Source organism: Lithobates pipiens, unplaced genomic scaffold (assembly GCF_037356315.1).
Source record: "Lithobates pipiens isolate NorthernLeopardFrog02 unplaced genomic scaffold, aLitPip1_a1.2 Scaffold_167, whole genome shotgun sequence".
NCBI classification, from domain to species: Eukaryota; Metazoa; Chordata; class Amphibia; order Anura; family Ranidae; genus Lithobates; species Lithobates pipiens.
Genome location: NW_027507753.1, coordinates 492,040 through 515,775, shown reverse-complemented (window position 1 = coordinate 515,775; position 23,736 = coordinate 492,040). Strand labels below are relative to the sequence as shown.

The 23,736-nt window shown below is 42.1% G+C and overlaps 2 protein-coding genes across 2 annotated transcripts in view; one reads left to right on the top strand and one right to left on the bottom strand.

Moving 5' to 3' along the window:
* The window catches only part of LOC143986526 (NACHT, LRR and PYD domains-containing protein 3-like), a 262,440-nt gene extending 244,030 nt beyond the window's left edge, over positions 1 to 18,410 (bottom strand). The window contains exon 1 of the mRNA XM_077484883.1: positions 18,392 to 18,410. The gene's annotated coding sequence lies outside the window, so the exon portion shown is untranslated. The remainder of the gene's footprint in view (positions 1 to 18,391) is intronic.
* The window catches only part of LOC143986527 (NACHT, LRR and PYD domains-containing protein 3-like), a 214,361-nt gene continuing 192,915 nt past the window's right edge, over positions 2,291 to 23,736 (top strand). The window contains exons 1-3 of the mRNA XM_077484885.1: positions 2,291 to 2,473; positions 10,023 to 10,090; positions 15,024 to 15,326. Coding sequence (XP_077341011.1) covers positions 10,054 to 10,090; positions 15,024 to 15,326 — 340 coding nt within the window. The 5' untranslated portion in view covers positions 2,291 to 2,473; positions 10,023 to 10,053. The remainder of the gene's footprint in view (positions 2,474 to 10,022; positions 10,091 to 15,023; positions 15,327 to 23,736) is intronic.

The following is a 23,736-nucleotide window of genomic DNA, read 5'->3' as shown; positions in this document are numbered from 1 at the left end:
ATTTTTCTCAATGATTTTCATCTATATTGCCGGGACCCAAAATGACAGCCGCAAGCAGTTTTAAATGACTTTTATTCTTTTAAAAATGTCATTTTGCTGCAGGGACTGTTCTAAACATGGCAAAAATGCTTCATTTTACAGACATACTATAGACACCCCCCAGGCACGATATTTAAAGGAATATTACACTTTTATTGTTTCACTTTAAGCATTATTAAAATCAGTGCTCCAGAATAAACCACCGCTTTTAAAACTTTTTTTGCATTGATCCATGTCCCCTGGGGCAGGACCCGGGTCCCCAAACACTTTTTAGGACAGTAACTTGCATATTAGCCTTTAAAATTAGCACTTGATTTTTCACGTTCGGGTCCCATAGACTTTAACGTTGTTCACACAAACTTTTTGTCAGTTTGCATGTTCTGCCGCGAACCAAACCATGTGGTGGGGTGTTCGGCTCATCCCTACTGGACAGTAGAGCCAATCTCAAGGCCCTTCAAATGGCCAACATAGGGTAATGCCACATAGCTTCAAAGAATAGTCTAATATAAACTATCCTTATTGTACATCCAGCATAAGCTCCAGGGTCCTGTAAGGGTCAAAGAGCCTCAAAGCTGAAAAAAGAAAAAATAGTCCACAGTGGTAGTAACGCAACGATCAAGAAACCCCCATAGCCACACAAAAGACAGCAATAAAAGTGGAATGGAAAAACTCCAAGCATACCTAGTAATGGTGGATATAACAGATAAACCAGCCATCCTTGTGCGTCCAGACAGAGTGGAGCTGTCTCCGTCTGAACACCGCCATGTCCATGTGTATATACGTCCCGACCAGACACGCGTCATCCCCAACACCGGCGGTGACATCACCCAGACCAGCCACAGGTTACCGTGCATGCGCCCACATCACTGCTGACAATAGGAATGGCTTATAAGATTGTGTTTCATTTATACCTGGAGCATATGTCACGGAAAGACATTCAATCCATAAGGTTTCCCTTTGAAGAATTTGTTTATGCCATTCTCCTTCTCTTGGGCTTTTAGGGTTAGCTATCCAACTAATCACAGGTATTCCAACTGATCTCATCAATTACCCATTATCCATCATTATTTCACCCCTAACCCTGCTTTAGCCATACTTCACATAGGGATAGAGAAGTGCCTTCATCCTTTTAGAGCGGTCATCATTCACATACTAATAGCTGCTCGCAATTTGGTGCTTTGCAACTGGAAAGCCATCACATCTGACAGATGTAAAATTGATAGTCCAACAAAATCACTTGTTTGAATGCCTATTGATCATCAACACCCTCTCTTGTACATTGTTTGATAAATCTTGGGAAATCTGGACAGACAAAGTTACTGCAGTGCCCTAATTTGAGAACTATTGCTATTTCTGACATTTTTCTAGCACCCTTATTGACATTTCTATAAGTGTCTTTTGCATATTTGCAGTATATATGTGAAATGTAATTGTTCACCAACAACCACTTCTGTGTAAACTCTTTGTAAAATATTAGTGCAGAGTATATAACAAGAAACAAAGAAAAAACTATCTACTGTACACCGACTGCACTGTATTTTATACTGTACACCGCCTGCACTGTATTTTATACTGTACACCGCCTGCACTGTATTTTATACTGTACACCGCCTGCACTGTATTTTATACTGTTAAGTGCCTGCACTATATTATATACTGTACACCGCCTGCACTGTATTTTATACTGTAAACCGACTGAACTGTATTATGTACTGTACACAACCTGAAGTATATTATATACTGTACACACTGTACGCTGCCTCCACTGTATTAAATACTGTACACTGCATTATATACTGTACACTGCCTGCACTGCATTATGTGTGTATATATATATATATATATATATATACTGTATATATATATATATACTGTATATATATATATATATAAACACTGCTTGCACGCTCTATCCACTAACTAACCTACCTAATCTCTCTCCAGTCTCCACATTAATACACTACATATGGCTGCCATGTAATTATATAGTTTGAAGCATGGACTTAGCCCCTGAGCCACGATTGGCCAATCATAGCTCTGACAGTAAATCTAAAGGAAGTGGAATAAGAAAATTGTATGATATATGACAAGACTTTGGGTGAGAGTTGTTCAGCTCATTATACAGGATGAGGAATGTGGACACACGCAGAGATAGAGATAAATGACCTCTGAACAGTCTATACAGGGGAAGGTGTGTTATGTTGTTAAAAATCCCGTCCCCTCCCACCTCCAAGGCAGAAAACCTTATTTGCGCCCTTCTGCTCTTCATAGTATAAGAAGGAGTTGGACGCGGCCAGTGCCGTGTTTCCAGGTTTTCTCTTCCAGAATCTTCTGTGATCGGACTCTTCACCTTTCTAGGAATAATTTGAGCTCTCTTCATTGTCGGGAAGGAACAAACAATCTGATTGGAGGATGTATGGACAGATCTAACAAGGTGAGGCCCCATCAATCATTTTTTTTAAACAATATATTTTTATCAGAGTATAGCAATAATTACAAAGAAATGACCAGAGTGAAAGAACCACTACAAAAACTAAAATCACAAATCATATAGAGGGCAGGACGTGAGGGGAATACCTCCTCCCACCAATCATATAACAATACCAATCTGGTGCAGGTGCAGGTCTCAAAAGTGTATCAAATAGAATTCAGCACTCACATAAGAGAGCAGCGGAAAGATTAGAAGTAAATGGTCCCAAACTCTAATGGCACCTACACACAATCGGAATTCTCATCAGAAAAAGCTCTGATGGTTTTCCGATGGAATTTTGCTCAAGCTGTCTTGCCTACACACAGTCACACCAAATTCCGATCATTTAGAGCGCGGTGACATACAACACGTACTACAGGACTAGAAAAAGTCCTGTATTACGTCTAGAATTATGAAACCAGTCCAAAAGTACTGGTAAGGTGTATTGCCTTGTGATAGTAACCCAAATGGGGTAAGCTTGCCCCTCCCAAAGATTTAAGCCTAGTGAGGATATTGTATCTGATCCCGGCTGGGGAGTCAGCCCATGTATATCACACAAAAAAAAGATCTTACTGAACTAAAACCATGGAGGGTATACATTTTTTTAATAATGCCGTCTGCCTGAACCAGGAATGTTTCAGAGTTCACAAATTATAAAAGAGATTTATAGTTTAAGTCATAAAGATTGTCTCGCTTAGATTAAGGTGACCACATTTTTAAAATGAAATCTGGGGACATATTTATTTTTTATTGGCAAATAGTAACTATTTTATAAGCATATTTTCCTCAAATGATATATGCAGTGTATGGGGTGCGTGTTTATGTAATGATTGTATGATATATATGTTATTTTTGGAATTTCTGGACATCATTTCATACCAGCCTCATAGCATTATTATACCAGCCCAACCACATAACGTTATTATTTTCTTGTTCACAAAAGGGAAAACCGTGCATTTTAAAGCACATTTCAAGAGTGTATTATACTTGCCAGTGCCCATCAGCTCATCCTCACCAGTGCCCATCGGTGTAGCCTGTCCAGTGCCCATCGGTGCAGCCTGTCCAGTGCCCATCAGCTCAGTCTGTCCAGTGCCCATCAGCTCAGTCTGTCCAGTGCCCATCAATGCAGCCTGTCCAGTGCCCATCAATGCAGCCTGTCCAGTGCCCATCAATGCAGCCTGTTCAGTGCCCATCAATGCAGCCTGTTCAGTGCCCATCAATGCAGCCTGTTCAGTGCCCGGCAGCTCAGCCTTACCTCCCACACAATAGTTTTCCTTCCCTCCTCCCATAGTAGGGACCTTTGCCCCTATACAATAATGTTGTCTACTACCCCATAGCAGTGTCCTGCTCCCTTTCAAATAACACCCCAACTATAGTGTCCTCTGCCCCCTCAACCCTGCAGTAGAGTCCTCTGCCCCTCCTACTGTTGTCCCTCCTGTGCCCTCCAAAACAGCATCCTCTGTCCCCTTCACACACCCCCACTGTAATGTCCTCTGCCCCCACTGTAATGTCCTCTGCCCCCCCAAAAGCAATGTCCTTTGTCTCCTTCACTTCCCCCCACTTTAGTGTCACCCCCCAATGGAATGTCTCCTGCCCCCTACACACACCCATCCCCCCATTGTAGTGTCCTCTGCCCCCCATGCAATGCCCCTTGTCCCCTACACACACCCCACACTGTAGTGTCCTCTACCCCCCATACAATGCCCCCTGTCCCCTATACACACACACACATACACACACACACACTCCTTCCCCCCACTGTAGTGTTCCCTGTCCCCTACACACACCCCTCCACCCACTACAGTGTCCTCTTCCCCCCAATGAAATGCCCCCTGTCCCCTACACACACACCCTTCCCCCTATAATAGCAATTTGGCTGTATGCTATGCACACAGCCACATCTGCTGCTGTGCTCATATAAGCACCCATTTCCATTTTAATGATATAATACTTTAAGCTTACCTTCTAACCCATTCATTCAAGTATTCAGACATCACCTGCATTCCTACATCCTCATCTCAGCCTGACTGCTCCTCAGCCAGCCCCCCCCCCCCCCCCCCTGGTTCCTCATTAAAGAGCCATCACCAGCATTCTTACATTCTCCAAACGGTCAGCATCCCTGTCCTCTGACCTCAACCAAAAACGTTATTTAGCTTTCCACTGGAAGCCACGCCCTGGAGGGTGTGCCTCCAACAGCTGAACACCTCCCACAAAGGGTGTGACCTCACAGCAGCAACACAGGATGTGAATGCCCATATAAGGACAGTACAATGCAATACAATACAGAAGAAAGTACCAATCACAGACATGTATACATTCAAATAGTCAGTGACGCAAACTGACTAAATGCTTTCAATGATGGAAACCATACAAAACCAATGAACGATGACTACAATTCCTCTGATAGAAATCCTTAATATACATTGTTCCAGAGAACAATGTATACCTGGATTATTCTACACCTCCGTGTGGATGGAAGGCTATCCACAGATGTGCACTGCCCATCTCCATGTGGTAATCAGGCACAGCAGAGATAATGTGCCCACATCCGCCTACAACCAATCCCCGCAGAGCAAGCATATGCCCCCAGACGATCGTCTGTACAGTGTACAGGGGCCCTTTCCCTGGCGGACATACCCCCACTCCGCAAACACCTTTTTTTCCAATCCCAAGAAGTTATCGACTACCTAATGGATCTCAACCAGCGTCAGTCTGCCCCAGTCAGCTCTTTTAGAGCAGGTTAGGGGAGAATGAACACAGGAGGACTCTTATGACAATACATATAATAAATACATCTAAAATTTTCCACAACACCCCCACTGTAGTGTACTCTCCCTCCATGAAATGTCCCCTGTCCCCTACACACCCCTCCTCCTCACTGTAATGTCCTCCGCCCCCCATGAAATATCCCCCGTCCCTACACACACACACCCCTCCACCTCACTGTAGTGTCCTCTGCCCCCCCATGCAATATCCCCATCCCTACACACACACCCCCCTACTGTAGTGTCCTCTGCCCCCATGCAATGTCCCCTGTCCCCTGTCCCCTAAACACACCCCACCCCCCACTGTAGTGTCCTCTGTCCCCTTTATCCCTCCCCCACTGTAATGTTCTCTACCCTGCCAATACAATGTCCTCTGTCCTCTTCACACACCCCTTTTAGAGTCCTCTGTGCCCTTCACCCCTCCCTCCCCTCAACCATAGTGTGCTCTGTGTTCCCACTCACCCTACCTTGCACCAGAGTATAGCAGAGCAGAGAATGGGAGCAGTCGCAGTACTGCATAGAGGGCGGGGTGGGATCTGACAGAGTCAACTTTTCACATTAACAAGCTGGTGATTGTTTGATAGAACTGCCTGGCAGCCAATCACCTGCTTGTTAACAAAAAAAGGTAATTCCAGTAGCTTGGGCTTGCCTTAGTCTGTGCCCATCAGCTCAACATTACCAGTGTCCATCATCTCCACCTTTCAGTGCCCACCAATGCAGCCTGTCCAGTGCCCATCAGCTCCACCTTTCAGTGCCCACCAATGCAGCCTGTCCAGTGCCCATCAGCTCCACCTTTCAGTGCCCACCAATGCAGCCTGTCCAGTGCCCATCAGCTCCACCTTTCAGTGCCCACCAATGCAGCCTGTCCAGTGCCCATCAGCTCCGCCTGTCCAGTGCCCGTCAGCACCCCAAAAATAGCACTTTTTGGTGGTATTTGATCAGCTCTGCAATTTTTATTTTTTGTGCTATAAACAAACAAAAAAAGCATTATTTTTAACTTTTTGCTATAATAAATATCCCCAGAAAATATATAAAAAAACATTGTTTTCTTCAGTATAGGCCGATACGTATTCTTCTACATATTTTTGGTAAAAAAAAAAACAAAAAAAACAAAAAACAAAAAAAAAAAAATCGTAATAAACTTATAATGATTGGTATGTGCAAAAGTTATAGCGTCTACAAACTAGGGGATAAATTTATGGCATCTTTAAATTTTTATTAGTAATGATGGTGATCTGCGATTTTTATCATGTTTGTGACATTATGGCGGACACATCGGACACTTTTGACAATATTTTGGGACCATTATAAAAATGCACTGATTACTTTGTAAATGACACTGGCACTGAAGGGGTTAAACACTAGGGGGTGATCAAGGGATTAAGTGTGTCCTAGGGAGGTGTTCTAACTGTGGGGGATGGGTTACCACTCACATGACAGAGATCACTGCTCCCGATGAGAGAGAGCAGGAGATCTCTGTCATGTTGCTAGGCAGAACAGGGAAGTGCCTTGTTTACCTAGGCATCTCCCTGTTCTGCAGCTCCATAACATGATCGTGGGACACTGGCAGAAATCGAGTCCGCAGGTCCCGTGAGCACGATCACAGAGCATGTGGTGGGGTGGCACGTACATGCCTACAATGCCACAATTTAACGGGGAAGTACAGGTATGCCCATTTGCGCAGCTGTGCCATTGTGCTGACGTATATCATTGTATATTGTATGTCAGCAAGCGGTTAAACATTGTTCAGTGGGGGGGGCAGAATATATCGACTTTGCCGATTACTACCTAGCTTCTATACTCACGCAACTTAAAGAATGGCTCCTACCTTCTCCTACCACAATCTGGGGAGCCATAGAAGCATCTTACACACCAGGTCACTCCCTATATCCCTGGCTCGTTAGCATACCACTGGGAGCTAGAATTCCTCCACATATACCTCCCACCATGACAGCTTTGATTAAAACCTGGAAAATATGAATTCAATCAACCCACTCCCACCCTCACTCCACTACCCTGAAAATCCCTATCATAGCGGTACATTACATCATGGATCAATATCCTTTACATCCTGGCAATCAAAAGGTATAAAATAGGTTAATGATCTCTTTGACAAAGACAACGTCAAGCCCTTTCCTACCCTCCAAAACGACTTTCTCCTCCCAAACTCAGATCTATACAAATACATTCATACAAAACATTGCATATCAACACTCTACTTATGGCTGCGCAAAATCCCCTCTCCAGCTTGGACATACTACACAGCCAGTACACCCCATAATACACCCCATAATAAAGGGATCTCACTCTCTTATATAATTGTGCAACAAAAATGCACTTTCACCTAATCAGCCCCTTTACTCAAATGGGTAAATGATCTAAAATGTACACACAGTATACTGACAAACAATGGACCACAGCCTGCAATGCCACATATAAAGCCACCAGTTGCTCCACCTTCTGGGAACTTTCAGTCTAATTGCTACTCAGATGGTATTTGACCCCTGATAGAATTTCTTGATTCAACCATTCCATAACTACCTTATGGTGGAGACACTGAGGCCAAAAAGGCGACCTCCTTCACACCTTTTGGGGGTGCCCTAAATTGACAGCGTTCTGGACATCCACATTCAAACTCATATCCAAAGTCGCTCAAACTTCTATCATACCCTCTCCTAGCTCCGCACTCGTATTTTTGGAAATGGAAATACTCCCACACCCATCACAACACATAACTACACACATTCTGCTAGCCGCTAAACTTAACATCACTTAACAAAGATGGAAAGACCCTAACCCTCCCACCATACGGGATGTGATACATTTAACCCAAATGCACTATTCACATGAACAAATGACAGCGATCCATTCAGAGAAATTAGAACACTTCACTCACAAGTGGCAACCTTGTACTAAATGGAAAATGTTAAATCTATGAAAAAAACAACCCTTCCTCCTTATTTCTGAAGAAACCAAATGCATAACTGAAATACGTATAACACTTGTGATATTTTACACTGTATACCTGAAATCTCTTTACAATTGTTAATAATGTCATGGTTTATTTCTCTTGCCAACTGAAAATTCAATAAATATCTATTGATAAAAGAGGATGTATAAATATTACCAGAGTAATTTGATAGAAAACACTGTAGATTACACATTAAAAAAAAAAAAAGAAAAAACGAAATATGCAAACAAAACCAAAAAGGTGCAATGCAGTACAATAAACCCAGAATGTCCAATGTACCACCTTCGGTAAAAGAAAAAAAAATCAATAGAATTAAAATACATGAGACAAACAAAATGACAGTCAGAAGATTGAACTGTGTTTGAACTGGATGGATTTTTGATTGAACTGGATGGACTTGTGTCTTTTTTTTCAACCTGACTAACTATGTAACTATGTAAGATGACGACCTTCACCATAACCACTGAGTTACCCAATGAAACAGAGCATTGAGGTTGGCTTGAAGGCTGGAGACATCCTATAAGGACGTTATTCCACTGCATAGCTTGGTATCATCTGCAAAGACTGAAATCCCCGACCCAATATCATTTATAAAAATATTACAAAGTAAGGGTCCCAACACTTAACTTTGGGGTACCCCACGAATAACATTGAACCTTGGGGTACCCCACTAACACTGAACTTTGGGGTACACCACTGATAACCTTAGATCATTCAGAATATGAATCATTAACCACGACTCTCTGAATTCTGTTATTTTTCCATTTATGATGGCTTTAAAATGACAGAGCTAAAAAAAAAAAAATTAGGATCGGTGGGTGGATGCCATCAGGGCCAGGTGCTTTATTCACCTTTATTCTGTCTAAATATTTCTGGACAATATCACTTTTGAGACATTGTGGATCATTTGGGGCTGTGTCACTATCACCCCCATTATGGACATGAGCTCCCCCATGCTCCTTTGTATAAACAGAGCTGAAGAATGGATTTAATAAATCTGCCTTCTCTTTGTCCCCAGTCACCCACTATAAATTATTGTGTAAAGGGCCTACTTGATCAGACCTGACCTTTCTATTATTAATCTATTTGAAGAATTTTTGGGGTTTGTCCTATCTTTTGCAATCTGTCGGTTGTTTCGCATTTTTGGGGCTTGATTACTTTTTACATATTCTGTTATATTCTTTGTAACATTTAAACAATGATAGTGTTCCTTCATCTTTATTTTTTTAAAAGCTTTTTTCTTTTATAGCTTTTTTATCTTTGACTTTGAGCCACATAAGTTTTATTTATAGTCTTTTACACTTATTGCCCATACAGTCTTTATGAAGAATTCCCATTTCTGTACAATGGTCATTGATTACTTTCCTTGATAATTTTCAGTCCTCCACCCACATCCATGCTGTGATAATGTTAACATTTCCTATGGTTGTTCTGACCTTGCTAGAGAAAATGTATATAAGCTCCTGAAGAAGCGGTTCCCACGAAAAATGTAGAGGTTGTTTCCACGCTACTGTTTAATTTCTACATATATGAGCCTGTTAAAATTGGGGCCCTAAACAGGTTAAGATTCCTTTGTGACCCCCCCGATATACCAATCAGATGAATGCTGGAATGAAGTTATTTATAGACACTTATAGTTATGAGCTGTAAATGACAGAAGTCTATTTCAGATCTGCTCTAATTGGACAACTAGACAGCCAATTGTTCTCCACATAAAGGAACAAATTCCTGTTCATTGCACTACAAATGAGTTTATTATTGTTTGGTCTCTTTCCAGGTGATGTCATCTCGGGTCATCTCCTGATGTCATGGCGACCTCTTCCTCCTCATCCTCCTCCCCAAAAGGTATGACTGCTGATCCTGACCATCCTTTCCAATGTTTTCCTCCATCTCACATCTCCAGATATTGGAATTAGATGATAGGACATCTCATGTCTCCATAGTCTGGACATTTCCTGTAGACATCTGGTCAGTCCACCCATTAGAAGAGTTCAGGAGCTTTTCATCAATTCCACCATCACATTCCCGTCTCTTCAGATTTTATTTATCGATGGAAATGATCTTCTGAGATGATCCAGTGATCCATAATGACTGGAGGACCCCAAATGTTATGGTTATTTGTGTAGTGGTCGGGGGAATCCTTTGTCTATAATCCTAAGGAGAAAACAGCCCCGTGTCACATGACACATACTGCTGGGAGATTTGGGAGTAATCAGGGTTTTTAATTCCCACTGATCAGACACATCATTATTCAGGGGGGAAGGTTTCGTAAAGGATTTATAGTTTATTTTAGTTTACTATGAAACAATCAATAAACGTGATGTTTAATATAATTATCCCTACATATACATTAGTGGGTCTACATTTAAAAATTACTATGAGTTTGTGTCATTTGTACAGCTGTCGCTGATAAGCGCTGTAATTTTTCTAATAGGTTTACTTCCTATGATCATCAGCTCCATCTAGTGGCCATAAGACAGTATTTTCTTGAAATACCTCAGCCAGTAAGATATGGCATTATGACTACTACATTGATGAAAGTGATTTTTTTTTTATAAATTGACCCCATCAATCTGAGAGAGGTAATTTACCACTATGGAGGCAGTCATATGAGATTATCACAGGGAAACCAATCTCTCCATAGGATAATGTACATATAGACATACTGGGGGATAATTTGCTTTCCCTTCTCTATGCTCCTTATAACATTCCCAGCTGCCAGTACAGACAAATAGTGTCTTGAAAAGTATTCACACCCCTTGAATTTTTTCCACATTTTGTCATGTTTCCATCAACAATGTAAATGTATTTTATTGGGATTTTATGTGATAGACCAACCCAAAATGGAACATAATTTTGAAGTGGAAGGTAAGAAAAACAAATGGTTTTCAACATTTTTGCAAATAAAATATGTGAAAAGTGTGGGGGGAGGGACATTTGTATTCAGCCCCCTTTACTCTGATACCCCTAACTAAAGTCTAGTGGAACCAATTTCCTTCAGAAGTCACCTAATTAGTAAATAGAGTCCATCTGTCTGTCATTTAATCTCAGTATAAATACAGCTGTTCGGTGAAGTCCTCAGAAGTTTGTTAGAAAACCTTGGTGAATAAACAGCATCATGAAGGCCAAGGAACACACCAGACAGGTCAGGAATAAAGTTATGGAGAAGTATAAAGCAGGGTTATGTTATAAAACAATCTCCCAAGCTTTACCCATCTCACGGAGCTCTGTTCAATCCATCATCAGAAAATGGAAAGAGTATGGCACAACTGCAAACCTACCAAGACATGGCTGTCCACCTAAATTTATGCAATAATATATATGGAGAGCCATTTCCTGTGTTAAACCATATAAAATGTGACAAAATATAATTCATAAAGTCCTCATTGTGCATAATGGATGAATGACTTGTATCATGCTACCTATGCAAACTTAATTGCCTCACAGTGCTTTTAGCTGCTGGTGTCCACCTGTGGTATAGTACGGTCCTTCTACCCCATGGGGTCTCAACACACTTGCAAACAGATACACATATTTGGCCAATTTTCTGACAGGATCTAATTAACTTACCAGCATGTCTTTGGAGTGTGGGAGGAAGCCCATGCAGGCACATGGAGAGCATGCAAAGGCAGATGGTGTCGCAGTCGGTATTTGAACCAGTGACCCTATTGCTGCTAGGTGAAAGTGCTAACCATTACACCACTGTGCTGCCTGATACTGCATAAGATAATATTTAATGCAAATGTACTTCAATATAATGAGAATTAATAAAGTGAGTGATGTATAAATCACAATATAAAAACAGTGCTCAAAAAAGTACAAAATGAAAAAAAAAGTGCAAAATGAATAAACATTCAATAAACTTATTATAAATATTAAATATATGGATCCTTCTTACTACTAGGAGTAAAACTGACTATGTCAATCATCAAAACTCTAAAAAGGCGATGTAATCAAAAATGCTGCAAAATCTAATAGTGTTCACAATAACAGAAGACTAGTGCAAAAATAATAAAGTGATTTTGTGCAAATGAGAAACTGATCACTTAAATAGAAACAGTCAATAATGAATGTTCTATATTAATGCAATAAGTTAAAGTTAATGCAATAAGTTAAAGTTTAAGTTTTAAACAAGGTAAAGTATTTATTAAATGTCTAAAACGTGGTTTCTTACATAGTAACAATTAAAAGCAAGCAAAATTAAAAACTGGGGATGAAGACACGTGACGTAATGCGTAGGGAGTGGCCGTAGACAGACGTGCACCAGGAGGAAATGTGAGAGGGTGCTGAGAACGCCAAACACATACAATTTTTCATTTTGCTTGTTTTTAATTGTTACTATGTAAGAGACCACTTTTTAGACACTTAATAAACACTTTTTACCTTGTTTAAAACATACTGCACTAGTGGAGGCTTCTTTTCTCTTTTCCTTCCCTTGCTTATACCGGAGCGATCCAGGATATAATGTGTGGAGGAATAGAGAGGGGAGAGATGTTTATGACTTCATCTGCAGTACATGCCAATCCAATAGGACCACCATGGAATCTCAATCAGGCAAGCTCCTGCATATGTCTCCTTTGCTTTCAGTCACTGAGCATTGCAAGATGTCTGATATATTCCGCTTGAAAACAGTCACATATGTTTGAAGATATTATGTCTCATAAGGTAAAAGTTGGCCTCATACCAGAAATAGTGGACCTTTATTACAGAGATCAAACTCACTTTAGGAGTATATTTGCCTGTCTGGATATCACCCACGTGGTTGTCCTGCTTCCATGAAACTCACAGACTTGAAATCAGGTAAGTAATAATAAGTTTATTGAATGTTTATTCACCTTGCACTTTTTTTGGCACTGTTTTTATATTGTGGTTGATGCATCAATCACGTTATTAACTCTTCTTATATTGAAGCACATTTGCATTAAATAAAGTGACACTAAAGGTTTTATTTTTATTTTTTTAAATAACAAAAATGTCATACTTACCTCCACTGTGCAGCTTGTTTTGCACAGAGTGGCCCCGAATGGCATTTCTGGGGTCCCTGGTGGCTCTCTTAGCTTCTCCCCATCTCAGATAACCCCATGGGAGAAGCGATCTCCTGGGGGGTTACCTTGTGGGTGCATTTCGGAGTCCTACATTTGGCGTCCATAGCCGCCAAGTGCAGGACTTGGCCCTGCCCCCCGTCAATGGATTTGACTGACAGCAGCGCGAGCCAATGGCTGCGCTGCCATCAATCTATCCAATGAAGAGCTGAGAAGACTGGGCTGAAATCCAGGGCATTCTCAACACGGGACTTTCAAGGGCTCAGGTAAGTAAATGGGTGGCTGGGGGCATAGGATGCATGAATGTGAAAAAAATGGGAAATCTTTACAACCCTTTTTAAGTATTATCTTATATACAATGATCATTTTATAAATTATACATTGTCACATTTTATATGGTTTAACACAGGAAATAGCGCTCCAAATATATTATTACTTTATTCCTGGTCTTGAGTAGCAGCCGTTTCATCAATTAGAGATTTCACATTTAAACATGTCCACCTAAACTGACTGGCCAGGCAAAGAGAGCATTTATCAGAGAAGCAGCCAAGAGACCCATGGTAACTCGGGAGGAGCTACAGAGATTCACACGTGGAAGAAGGTACTCTGGTCAGATGAGGTCAAAATGTAACTTTTTGGCCTAAAAGCAAAACACTATGTGTGACGGAAAACTAACACTTCACATCACCCTGAACACACCATCCCCACCGTGAAACATGGTGGTGGCAGCATCATGTGGTGGGAATGCTTTTCTTCAGCAGGGACAGGGAAGCTGGTCAGAGTTGATGGGAAGATGGATGAATACAAATACAGGGCAATATAAAAAAAACAAAAACAAAAAAAAAACTGTCAGCCCTTGTACACACGATCGGAGATTCCGATGGAATGTGTCCGATTGGAGCATTTTGTCAGATATTCCAACTCTGTGTGGTATGCATTGGACTGTTTCCGTCGGAATATCCGTCGGACCAAATTTTCCAACTTGCTGGAAATATTTTCCGACAAAATGCTCCTATCGGACATACTCGATCATGTGTAGAGAATTCCGATCGGAGAAAGTGCCACGCATCCTCAGATCAAATTCCTACATCAAAGCTATTGGCTACTAGCCTGAATGTAGTCCCATCGTAATAAAATAACGTCATCACGTTGGATTTTCCGAAACTTCGTCCGACTATGTGTATACAACAGTTTCGGACAAAAATCCGATGGATTTGGTTGTCGGAATCTCTGACCGTGTGTACAAGGGCTTAGAGTCTGCAAAAGACTTGAGACCGGGGTGGAGGTTCACCTTCCAGGAGGACAACAACCCGAAACATCCAGTCAGAGCTACAATGGAATGGTTTACATCAAAGCATATTAATGTATTAGAATGGCCCAGTCACAGTTCAGACCTAAATCACATTGAAAATTTGTGGCAAAACTTGCAGTTATAATTGCAGTGAAAAGTGGTTATACAAAGTATTGACTCAGCGTAATACAAATGCCCCTCCCCCACACTTTTCACATATTTATATAATTTATCATTTTCCTTCCACTTCACAATTATGTGCCACTTTTTGTTGGTCTATCACATAAAATCCTAATAAAATAGATTTACGTTTTTGGATGTAACATGACAAAATGTGGAAAATTTCCAGGAGTATAAATACTTTTTCAAGGCACTATATCTGCTGTCATTTGTCAGAAATCATCCAATCAGGATGAATGTTTATAATTTCTGATTCTCTCTGCAGGGTCGGCTCCTGGTGTCCCGGGAAAGGTCCCACATACCCCCGGGGATCTTCTCATATATTCTCTGGAGGATCTGATAGAATGTGACTTTAAGAGATTTAGGAACAAATTGTCTGATTTCTCCTATGGAGATACACAGCCCATCCCCCGAGGAAGACTAGAAAATGCAGACTGGATCACCACCAAGAACATCCTGATAGACACATATGGAGAAGAAGGGGCTCTGGATGTCACCATTCATGTCTTTACACTGATCAGTCTGATGGGACCCGCAGATGACCTCCAGGAGAGGAGAGCACAACATGGTGAGTTGCCATCTATAATGTCCATTTCCTACCAATTCCTGATCAATATCTGTGTGAGGAAGAACTAGGAGTGTCATTCAGGGAAAGCCAGTGACCAATCAGGAGCTTGGTCTGGATTAACCCCTTCCCACTGACAGTACACAAATATGAGGCTTCTGGGAAGTATACATGTAGAATATATTATATAATACATTGTATACATACAGGATCCATTATATAATACATTGTACACATACATTATATAATACATTGCATACGTACAGGATATATATTATTAGACATGTGCAGAGCGAAATATTTTGTTTCCGAATTACGTTTTCGTCAAAAAAAAAATTTATTTAGTTACTCCCGAAATGCGTTTTTGCTTAGTTTTTCGTTCAAAAATTGCATTCGTCCGAAAATCCACATGAATTACAGTCGAATCTGTCTTTGAAGGCTTATGGTGTCTGTCAAATATATAAAGAAGATTAGACGGAGCTGCTAAACTCTATATAGCCATTAGGCAGAGCATTTGACTCCGGAAATGTAAGATTGCAGCATCGTACAGTTTCGATGCTCTGTCGAATATTATTATAAATGCGTGTTTTTCGTTGCTTTGTCGTTCATGTTGAATGAATGGTCTAAGTCTCAGTGTGTCAGATAGTGACTGATAATAACGAATACAACATTCATCATCATGGATTAGCCGAACACCCCAGGTTCTTTAGAACCCTATTAAAGTCTATGGGACTCCAACGTTCAAAATCTAAAGTGCTAATTTTAAAGGCTAATATGCAAGTTACTGTCCTAAAAAGTGTTTGGGGACCCGGGTCCTGCCCCAGGGGACATGTATCAATGCAAAAAAAAGTTTTAAAAACGTCAGTTTTTTCAGGAGCAGTGATTTTAATAATGATTAAAGTGAAACAAAAAAAATCCTTGAAATTTCGTACCTGGGGGTGTCTATAGTATGCCTGTGAAGGGGCGCATGTTTCCCGTGCTTAGTACTGTCCCTGCAATCACACAATGAATTTCCTGCTCTCGTAATACAGAGAACACTCATTAAAGGTCATTGATATAAAAAAAAGCACGGGGTTCCCCCAAATTCAATTACCAGGCCCTTCAGGTCTGGTATGTATATTAAGGGGGACCCCGCGTCAAAAAAAAAAAAAAAAAAAGACGTGGGGGTCCCCCTAAAAATCCATACCATACCCTTTATCCGAGCACGCAACCTGGCAGGCCGCAGGAAAAGAGGGGGGCGAGAGCGCCCCCCCTCCTGAACCGTACCAGGCCACATGCCCTCAGCATTGGGATGTTGATGGGGACAAGGGCCTCATCCCCACAACCCTGTCCGGTGGTTGTGGGGGTCTGCGGGTGGGGGGGCTTATCAGAATCTACAAAAGTACCCCTACCATTTCACAAAGAAAGTGTAAAAAAATAGTTAAATAAGACAAACACACTTTTGAAAATCTTTTTTTAATTTTTTTTTTAAATAAAAAAATTAAAAAAAGATTCCAGCGGTGGTAATCCACTCTTGCTGTCCAGAGACGGATGGTCATCTCTCCGGGGTCCAGCGTTGGCTGATCTGATCCAGCGCAGCGAATCCATCCATCTGTCTCCACGGAGGAGACACTGCTGGAATCTTTTTTATTTTTTATTTTTAATAAAGGACTTTTTCAAAAGTTTGTCTTATTTAACTATTTTTTACACGTTCTTTTTGAAATGGTAGGGGTAATTACCCCCTTACCATTTCAAACAGGGGGGTGGGATCTGGGGGTCCCCTTGTTAAAGGGGGCTTCCAGATTCTGATAAGCCCCCCGCTCGCAGACCCTCACAACCACCGGCCAGGGTTGTGGGGATGAGACCCTTGTTCCCATCAACATGGACCCCAAAGCATCCTCCCAATGTTGAGGGCATGTGGCCTGGTACAGTTCAGGAGGGGGGCGTTCTCTTGTCCCCCCTATTTTCCTGTGGCCTGCCAGGTTGCGTGCTCGGATAAAGGGTCTGGTGTGGATTTTTTAGGGAGACCCCCACATCAATTTTTTTTAAAAATTTGACACGGGGTTCCCCTTAATATCCATACCAGACCTGAAGGGCCTGGTAATTGAATTTGGGGGAACCCCACACTTTTTTTCTATTAATGACTTTCAATGAGTGTTCACTGTATTACGGAAGCCGAAAATTCATTATAGCCGCGAGTGATTTTAAATGACTTTTTCCTGCAGAAATGACACTTTGTGCAGGGACAGTTCTAAGCACGGGAAACATGCACCCCTTCACAGGCATACTATAGACACCCCCAGGTACGAAATTTAAAGGAATATTACACTTTTATGGTTTCACTTTAATCATTATTAAAATCACTGCTCCCGAAAAAACGGCTGTTTGAATATTTTCTCTATATAATCTTGGACTAATAGGAGGTAAGGTTAGGCACATTCGGACACAGATTGTTATTGTCAATGTCACGTCAAATCTCCTTATTCTATATCGAACTGTTGTAACAACAAAAATAAAGCATTTGTTTATGTTGGATCTTTAGTTTTTCGGATTCTGCACTTTCGTTATCGTTTGCCAAAATGAAAATACCTGAAATTCGGGCGAAAATGCATTCGGACAAAAACGGATGCACATCATTCGGACAAAAACGAATGCACGTGTCTATATATTATATAATGGAAAATTATCAACTTACCATCATTTTCCTTTCCTGGCCCATCCTCACGTCAGCACATAATGGGTTAATACCTCCTTTGTAGCCCCCAATGACCACATTTTCCAAGCTGATTATAAAAGACAGCCCCTCCCCCAACTAAGATGTTCGATAACTTAGCCTGCAACAAGCCACTAGGTAGGGAGTCCTGTGCTGACATGAAGATGGACCCGTCCTGGCCCATCCTCCCATCAGCACATAACGGAATATACCAAAGCCAATATAGGGTGGGGGAGAACAAATGAAGAGAGACACTGACAATCAAAGAAAAGCTGTTCAAGTTAGAATTGATCTCTCTTGTCCCAAACTTGCTGGTCGCATATTTAGTTTGTAAGGTTGAATGAAGATCGCACCAGAACTTCAAGCTAGACCTTACCTATATCTTCCAAGCAATCCTGGCATAACTGCCCCAAAGGCTGCCACCCCTCAATGCAATTGTTTCAGAGCAGAAAAGCGTACTTCCTGCATGCCAATCTAATCACCCTGGTAACCCATGAGTTGATGACTCGAGGGCCTGATGGGCAAGAGGAAAGTGTACAATCTTTTCATTTAGCCAAGTACACTGTTAGTAACTCGCCCATGCGGAAGAAAACTGAAGTCTTCCTGCTATGCACTCAGTGCCTCATGTGAAGACTCAAGAAAAACTGGGAAGTAGTCCCTCTGCAATTGGATACCACTTTAAAATTGAACTTTGGAGATAGATGTGGTATACCTATCTCTGGTGAAAATAAAAAGCCACCAAAGGGCCCTTGCAGGAAAGTGTTGCAATCTTCAATATCTGTCTGAAGTAGTTGCTGTCAGAACTAGTTTTTCTGTGAGGTACTTCAATGGAAATGAAACCTATTGGAGCAAAAGAGTGCTCTCAGATCCAAGCCTAAGTCCCACAGAGGGAACCAGGATTTGGTCACTGGCTTTTGCACCCATCTGCAGCCCGTGAAAAGATAAGGTAGCAATCTGTACCTTAAATGGATTTGTATGCCAGACCACCCTCTAGCGCTGACTGTAAAATGTCAAGGATTTTGGCTAGAGCAGGGAACACAGGAGAGAAAGCTTTAGCTGAGCAGACAAAAAAAAAACAGACTTCTTTCATATCCTCCGCTATGTAGTGATCTTGGGTGATCTTCTGGTCACCAGGGTCTGAACAACCTCAGATGAGAATCCCTGGACCTCTAGTGTAGCCTATTCCATAGCCAGGCTAGTAAAAGTAGTTTCATTGGATTGGAGGGCTGTTATTGACCTTTCCATAAAGGATTTCATTTGACCAGAGACAAAGATCAAACAGAGAATTGCATGGCACTGTGGACCTCTTGTATGATGGAGTCTTTGCATTGGTATCTTGTTGCAAATATCAGAAGCTGCATGTTCAGTGAAGTCTTCCTGAGAGCTACTGCTGGAACACCCCATAGGGCCAATATTGGTATGAGGCACTTGTTGAAAAAACAATATTTTGTCTAACCAAACCAATAATTGGCATTTCTTTTCTGGCAAGAAGACCAGCCTTAACTGGTTTAAGCGATTCTCTGCCCCACGTAAAGTTTCTTTGCAAGATGCAACAAGAAAAAGACTTTTGGTGTTCCTTTTCAGGCAATGTAGGCTACCACTGCCTTGTTGTCAACCCCTTGAAAATCTGGAAAGGCTTGCAATGCTAGAAAAAGTATTTTTTCCACATTCAAGATACTTGGGGAGTCTGTGCTTTACCGCGCTCCAATGGCCTTGCACTTGTAACTTCAGATGGTGGATCCCCCTGCCCCAGAGACTGGCATCAGGCTTCAGAATCATCGAAAGAAGTGCAGTGGCGATGTCCAAAATTGTAGTTCTTGTTGAATGTGTATAAGCACAACGATTTTCTGATCCATAGACAGCCCAACTCATAGGCTAAAGAAGGAAAATCAAAATGCTGTCATGTGTCACCTGGCCCAAGGTACCACCACTGCCAACAAGATCTTCAAAAAGTTTCCTTGGGCTGTGCCAATTCTGTAAAAAGCAGACAACTGGAAGTGACCTCTGGCCACCACAAATCTTCCACGCCTCTGGTGTTCGGCATTGATCGGTACATGGAAGTACAAGTCGGCCAGCTGAATGATTCAAACTGGTCCTCCTGCTGAACTGTACCTGTGACTGTCTGCATGGACTCCATCACATTCCATTCCCTCAACTGAAACCGCTCAGGAGGATCCTGCCTTAGGTACTAAAAAAACTGGGGAGAAAGGCCCCCCCATTGGTTATGTTTTCAGCATCAATGGCTTGATGGCCTTGCAGCAGCAGCAAAAAAAAAAAAAAGGGTGCAGACATTTTATCTTCTGAGATCTGTTCTCCATTGTCCACCCACCCGTCTTCTGGACCCACTGGTCTTTGGCAATTGTTGTCCAAACCCTCCAGAAGGAAGCTACAATCATCTACTTCACTTAGGCTCCCTGGCCCCAACTGGAAGAGACTGGTTGAACGCACCTTTAAAAGAGACTTTCCAGTCATCTTAGCATCTTGCTCTGGACTTATTTCATGTCAAAAGTAACTTTGAGATACCTACATTGTAATATATTAAATCTGCAGCCTGTCTTATAAGATTTGGCCTCCTGCACCCTCTGAAGTTCAGTGGGCCTTAGTGAAGGATGGGGGCTTCCTCCTACTAGTCTGTGGCTACAGTCCAGACTTTACCTCCTGTATTTGCTTAATTGCATTGTTCAGTGTTTGGCCGAACAATAACCTCCCATTATAGGAAATGTCAAAGGCTTGTATAGAAGTTCTGCCTACCCTCCAGTGGCATAATGCTCTCCTAGCAGTGACTGAGTGCGCCAGCGCTTGTACTAAGTCTATAAAAAGCATCAGCCAAAAGTCAGTTGTCAGGTTCCACTCTTTCCAGAAACTGTGCCAAATCTTGCAGTTTACAGTGTTGAATGTAATGTCATTTCTGAAGTTAATATATCGAAGTTAATATATCGAAGTTAACACTTTTGCTGGTTGGCAGGCAAAATCTGTCACTGTATAGATTCTGTGCAAGCCTGATGGCCAGATCACCACTGGACTGCATCTGGTGTGAACAAGTTCGTTGAAAGCAATCAAATTATAAAAAGACACTTGCTGCACTGGAAAATAAGAGGGCAGCAACCACCCCTGGAAGTGCAGTGCATAAACATACAGCAGCCATTTATATGGATAAAGCTAAGGGAACCTGTCTGTAAATTGGTCTTCTGACGAGGTCTCCTGTCATCCTCCATCAACGAGTGATTTACACTCTATCATTGTTGGGAAAAGGCCATCCACCATCATGAACGATTTACACTCTGCCATCCTAGGAAAAGACCATCCGCCATCATGAGCGATTTACACTCTGCCATCATGGGAAAAGGCCATCCTCCATCATCAGCGATTTACACTCTGCCATCCTAGGAAAAGACCATCCGCCATCAAGAGCGATTTACACTCTGCCATCATGGGAAAAGGCCATCCGCCATCATGAGCGATTTACGCTCTGCCATCATGGGAAAAGGCCATCCTCCGTCATGAGCGATTTACACTCTGCCATCATGGGAAAAGGCCATCCTCCGTCATGAGCGATTTACACTCTGCCATCCTAGGAAAAGACCATCCGCCATCATGAGCGATTTACGCTCTGCCATAGTGGGAAAAGGTCATCCTCCATCATGAGTGATTTATAGACACGTGCAGAGTAAAATATTTCGTTTAGGAATTTCGTTTTCGTCCGAAAACGTAATTTATTTAGTTACTCCCGAAATTTGTTTTTATTTATTTAGTTTTTCGTTCAAAAATTGCATTCGTCCAAAAATCCACATGAATTACGGTCGAATCTGTCTTTGAAGGCTTATGGTGTCTGTCGAATGTATAAAGAAGATTCGACGGAGCTAGTCTATAGCATACTTTAGAACCCTATTAAAGTCTATGGGACTCCAACGTTCAAAATCTAAAGTGCTAATTGTAAAGACTAATTTGCAAGTTACTGTCCTAAAAAGTGTTTGGGGACCCGGGTCCTGCCCCAGGGGTCATGTATCAATGCAAAAAAAGTTTTAAAAACGCCTGTTTTTTCGGGAGCAGTGATTTTAATGATTAAAGTGAAACAATAAAAGTGTAATATTCCTTTAAATTTCGTGGGGGGGGGGGGTTGTCTATAGTATGCTTGTGAAGGGGCGCATGTTTCTGGAGCTTAGAACTGTCCCTGCACAAAGTGTCATTTATGCAGGAAAAAAAGTCCTTTAAAATCACTCGCAGCTATTATGAATTGTCGGCTCTGTAATACAGAGAACACTCATTGAAAGTCATTGATAAATAAATAAATAAATAAATAAATAAAAAAGTGTGGGGGTCCCCCAAATTCAATTACCAGGCCCTTCAGGTCTGGTATGGATATTAAGGGGAACCCTGCTTCAGATTTAAGAAAAAAATTTATGTGGGGTTCCCCCTAAATATCCATAATCAGACCCTTCAGGTCTGGTATGGATATTAACCACTTAATAACCGCCCTATAGCCGAATGACGGCTTTAGGGCGGTTTCTTAACTGTGGGAGGCCGTCATATGACGTCCTCCCAGAATTCCGCTCTCGCGCGCCCCCTGGGGCGCGCACTCGAGAGCATCCGTGACCGCCGGGTCCACAGGACCCGGCGCATCACGGATCACGGTAAACGGCCGCTCATAGCGGCCGTTTACCACGTGATCGCTCCGTCGAATGACGGAGTGATCACTTGTAAACAAACCGGCGTCATGTTATGACGCCGGTTCCTCCCTCCCCCTCTCTGTGCCGATCGGAACAGCGGAGGGGGAAGAGATTGGTGTCAGCAGCGATGTGGGCTGCATCTGCAGTGCCCACATCGCTGCTCACCGAAAATTAACCCCTCAATTCCCTGCAAACACTCTGCAATACCCTGCCATTACTCTGCATTACTCTGAAATACCCTGCATTACTCTGCATTACTCTGAAATACCCTGCCTTACTCTGCATTACTCTGAAATACCCTGCAATACTCTGCATTACTCTGAAATACCCTGCATTACTCTGAAATACCCTGCATTACTCTGCATTACTCTGAAATACCCTGCATTACTCTGCATTACTCTGAAATACCCTGCATTACTCTGCATTACTCTGAAATACCCTGCAATACTCTGCATTACTCTGAAATACCCTGCATTACTCTGAAATACCCTGCATTACTCTGCATTACTCTGAAATACCCTGCATTACTCTGCATTACGCTGCAATACTTTGCATTACGCTGCAATACTCTGCATTACGCTGCAATACCCTGCAATGCTCTGCAATACTCTGCAACACCCTGCAATGCTCTGCAACACCCTGCAATGCTCTGCAACACTCTGCAATGCTCTGCAACACCCGCCAATACCGTGCAACACTCTGCAATGCTCTGCAACACCCACCAATACCCGGCAACACTCTGCAACACCCGCCAATACCGTGCAACACTCTGCAATGCTCTGCAACACTCTGCAATGCTCTGCAACACCCACCAATACCCTGCAACACTCTGCAACACCTGCCAATACCGTGCAACACTCTGCAACACCCTCCAATATCCTGCAATGCTCTGCAACGCAATACTCTGCAACGCCATACTCTGAGATACCCAGCCATACCCAGCCATAGACACCCCCCCTCCCGCCGCCCTCCGGTACTTCTACCGACTCGCCAATACGATCAAATCCAGAATCTTTTTTTTTTTTTTCAGGCTTCCCAGCTTAGAGATGAGATG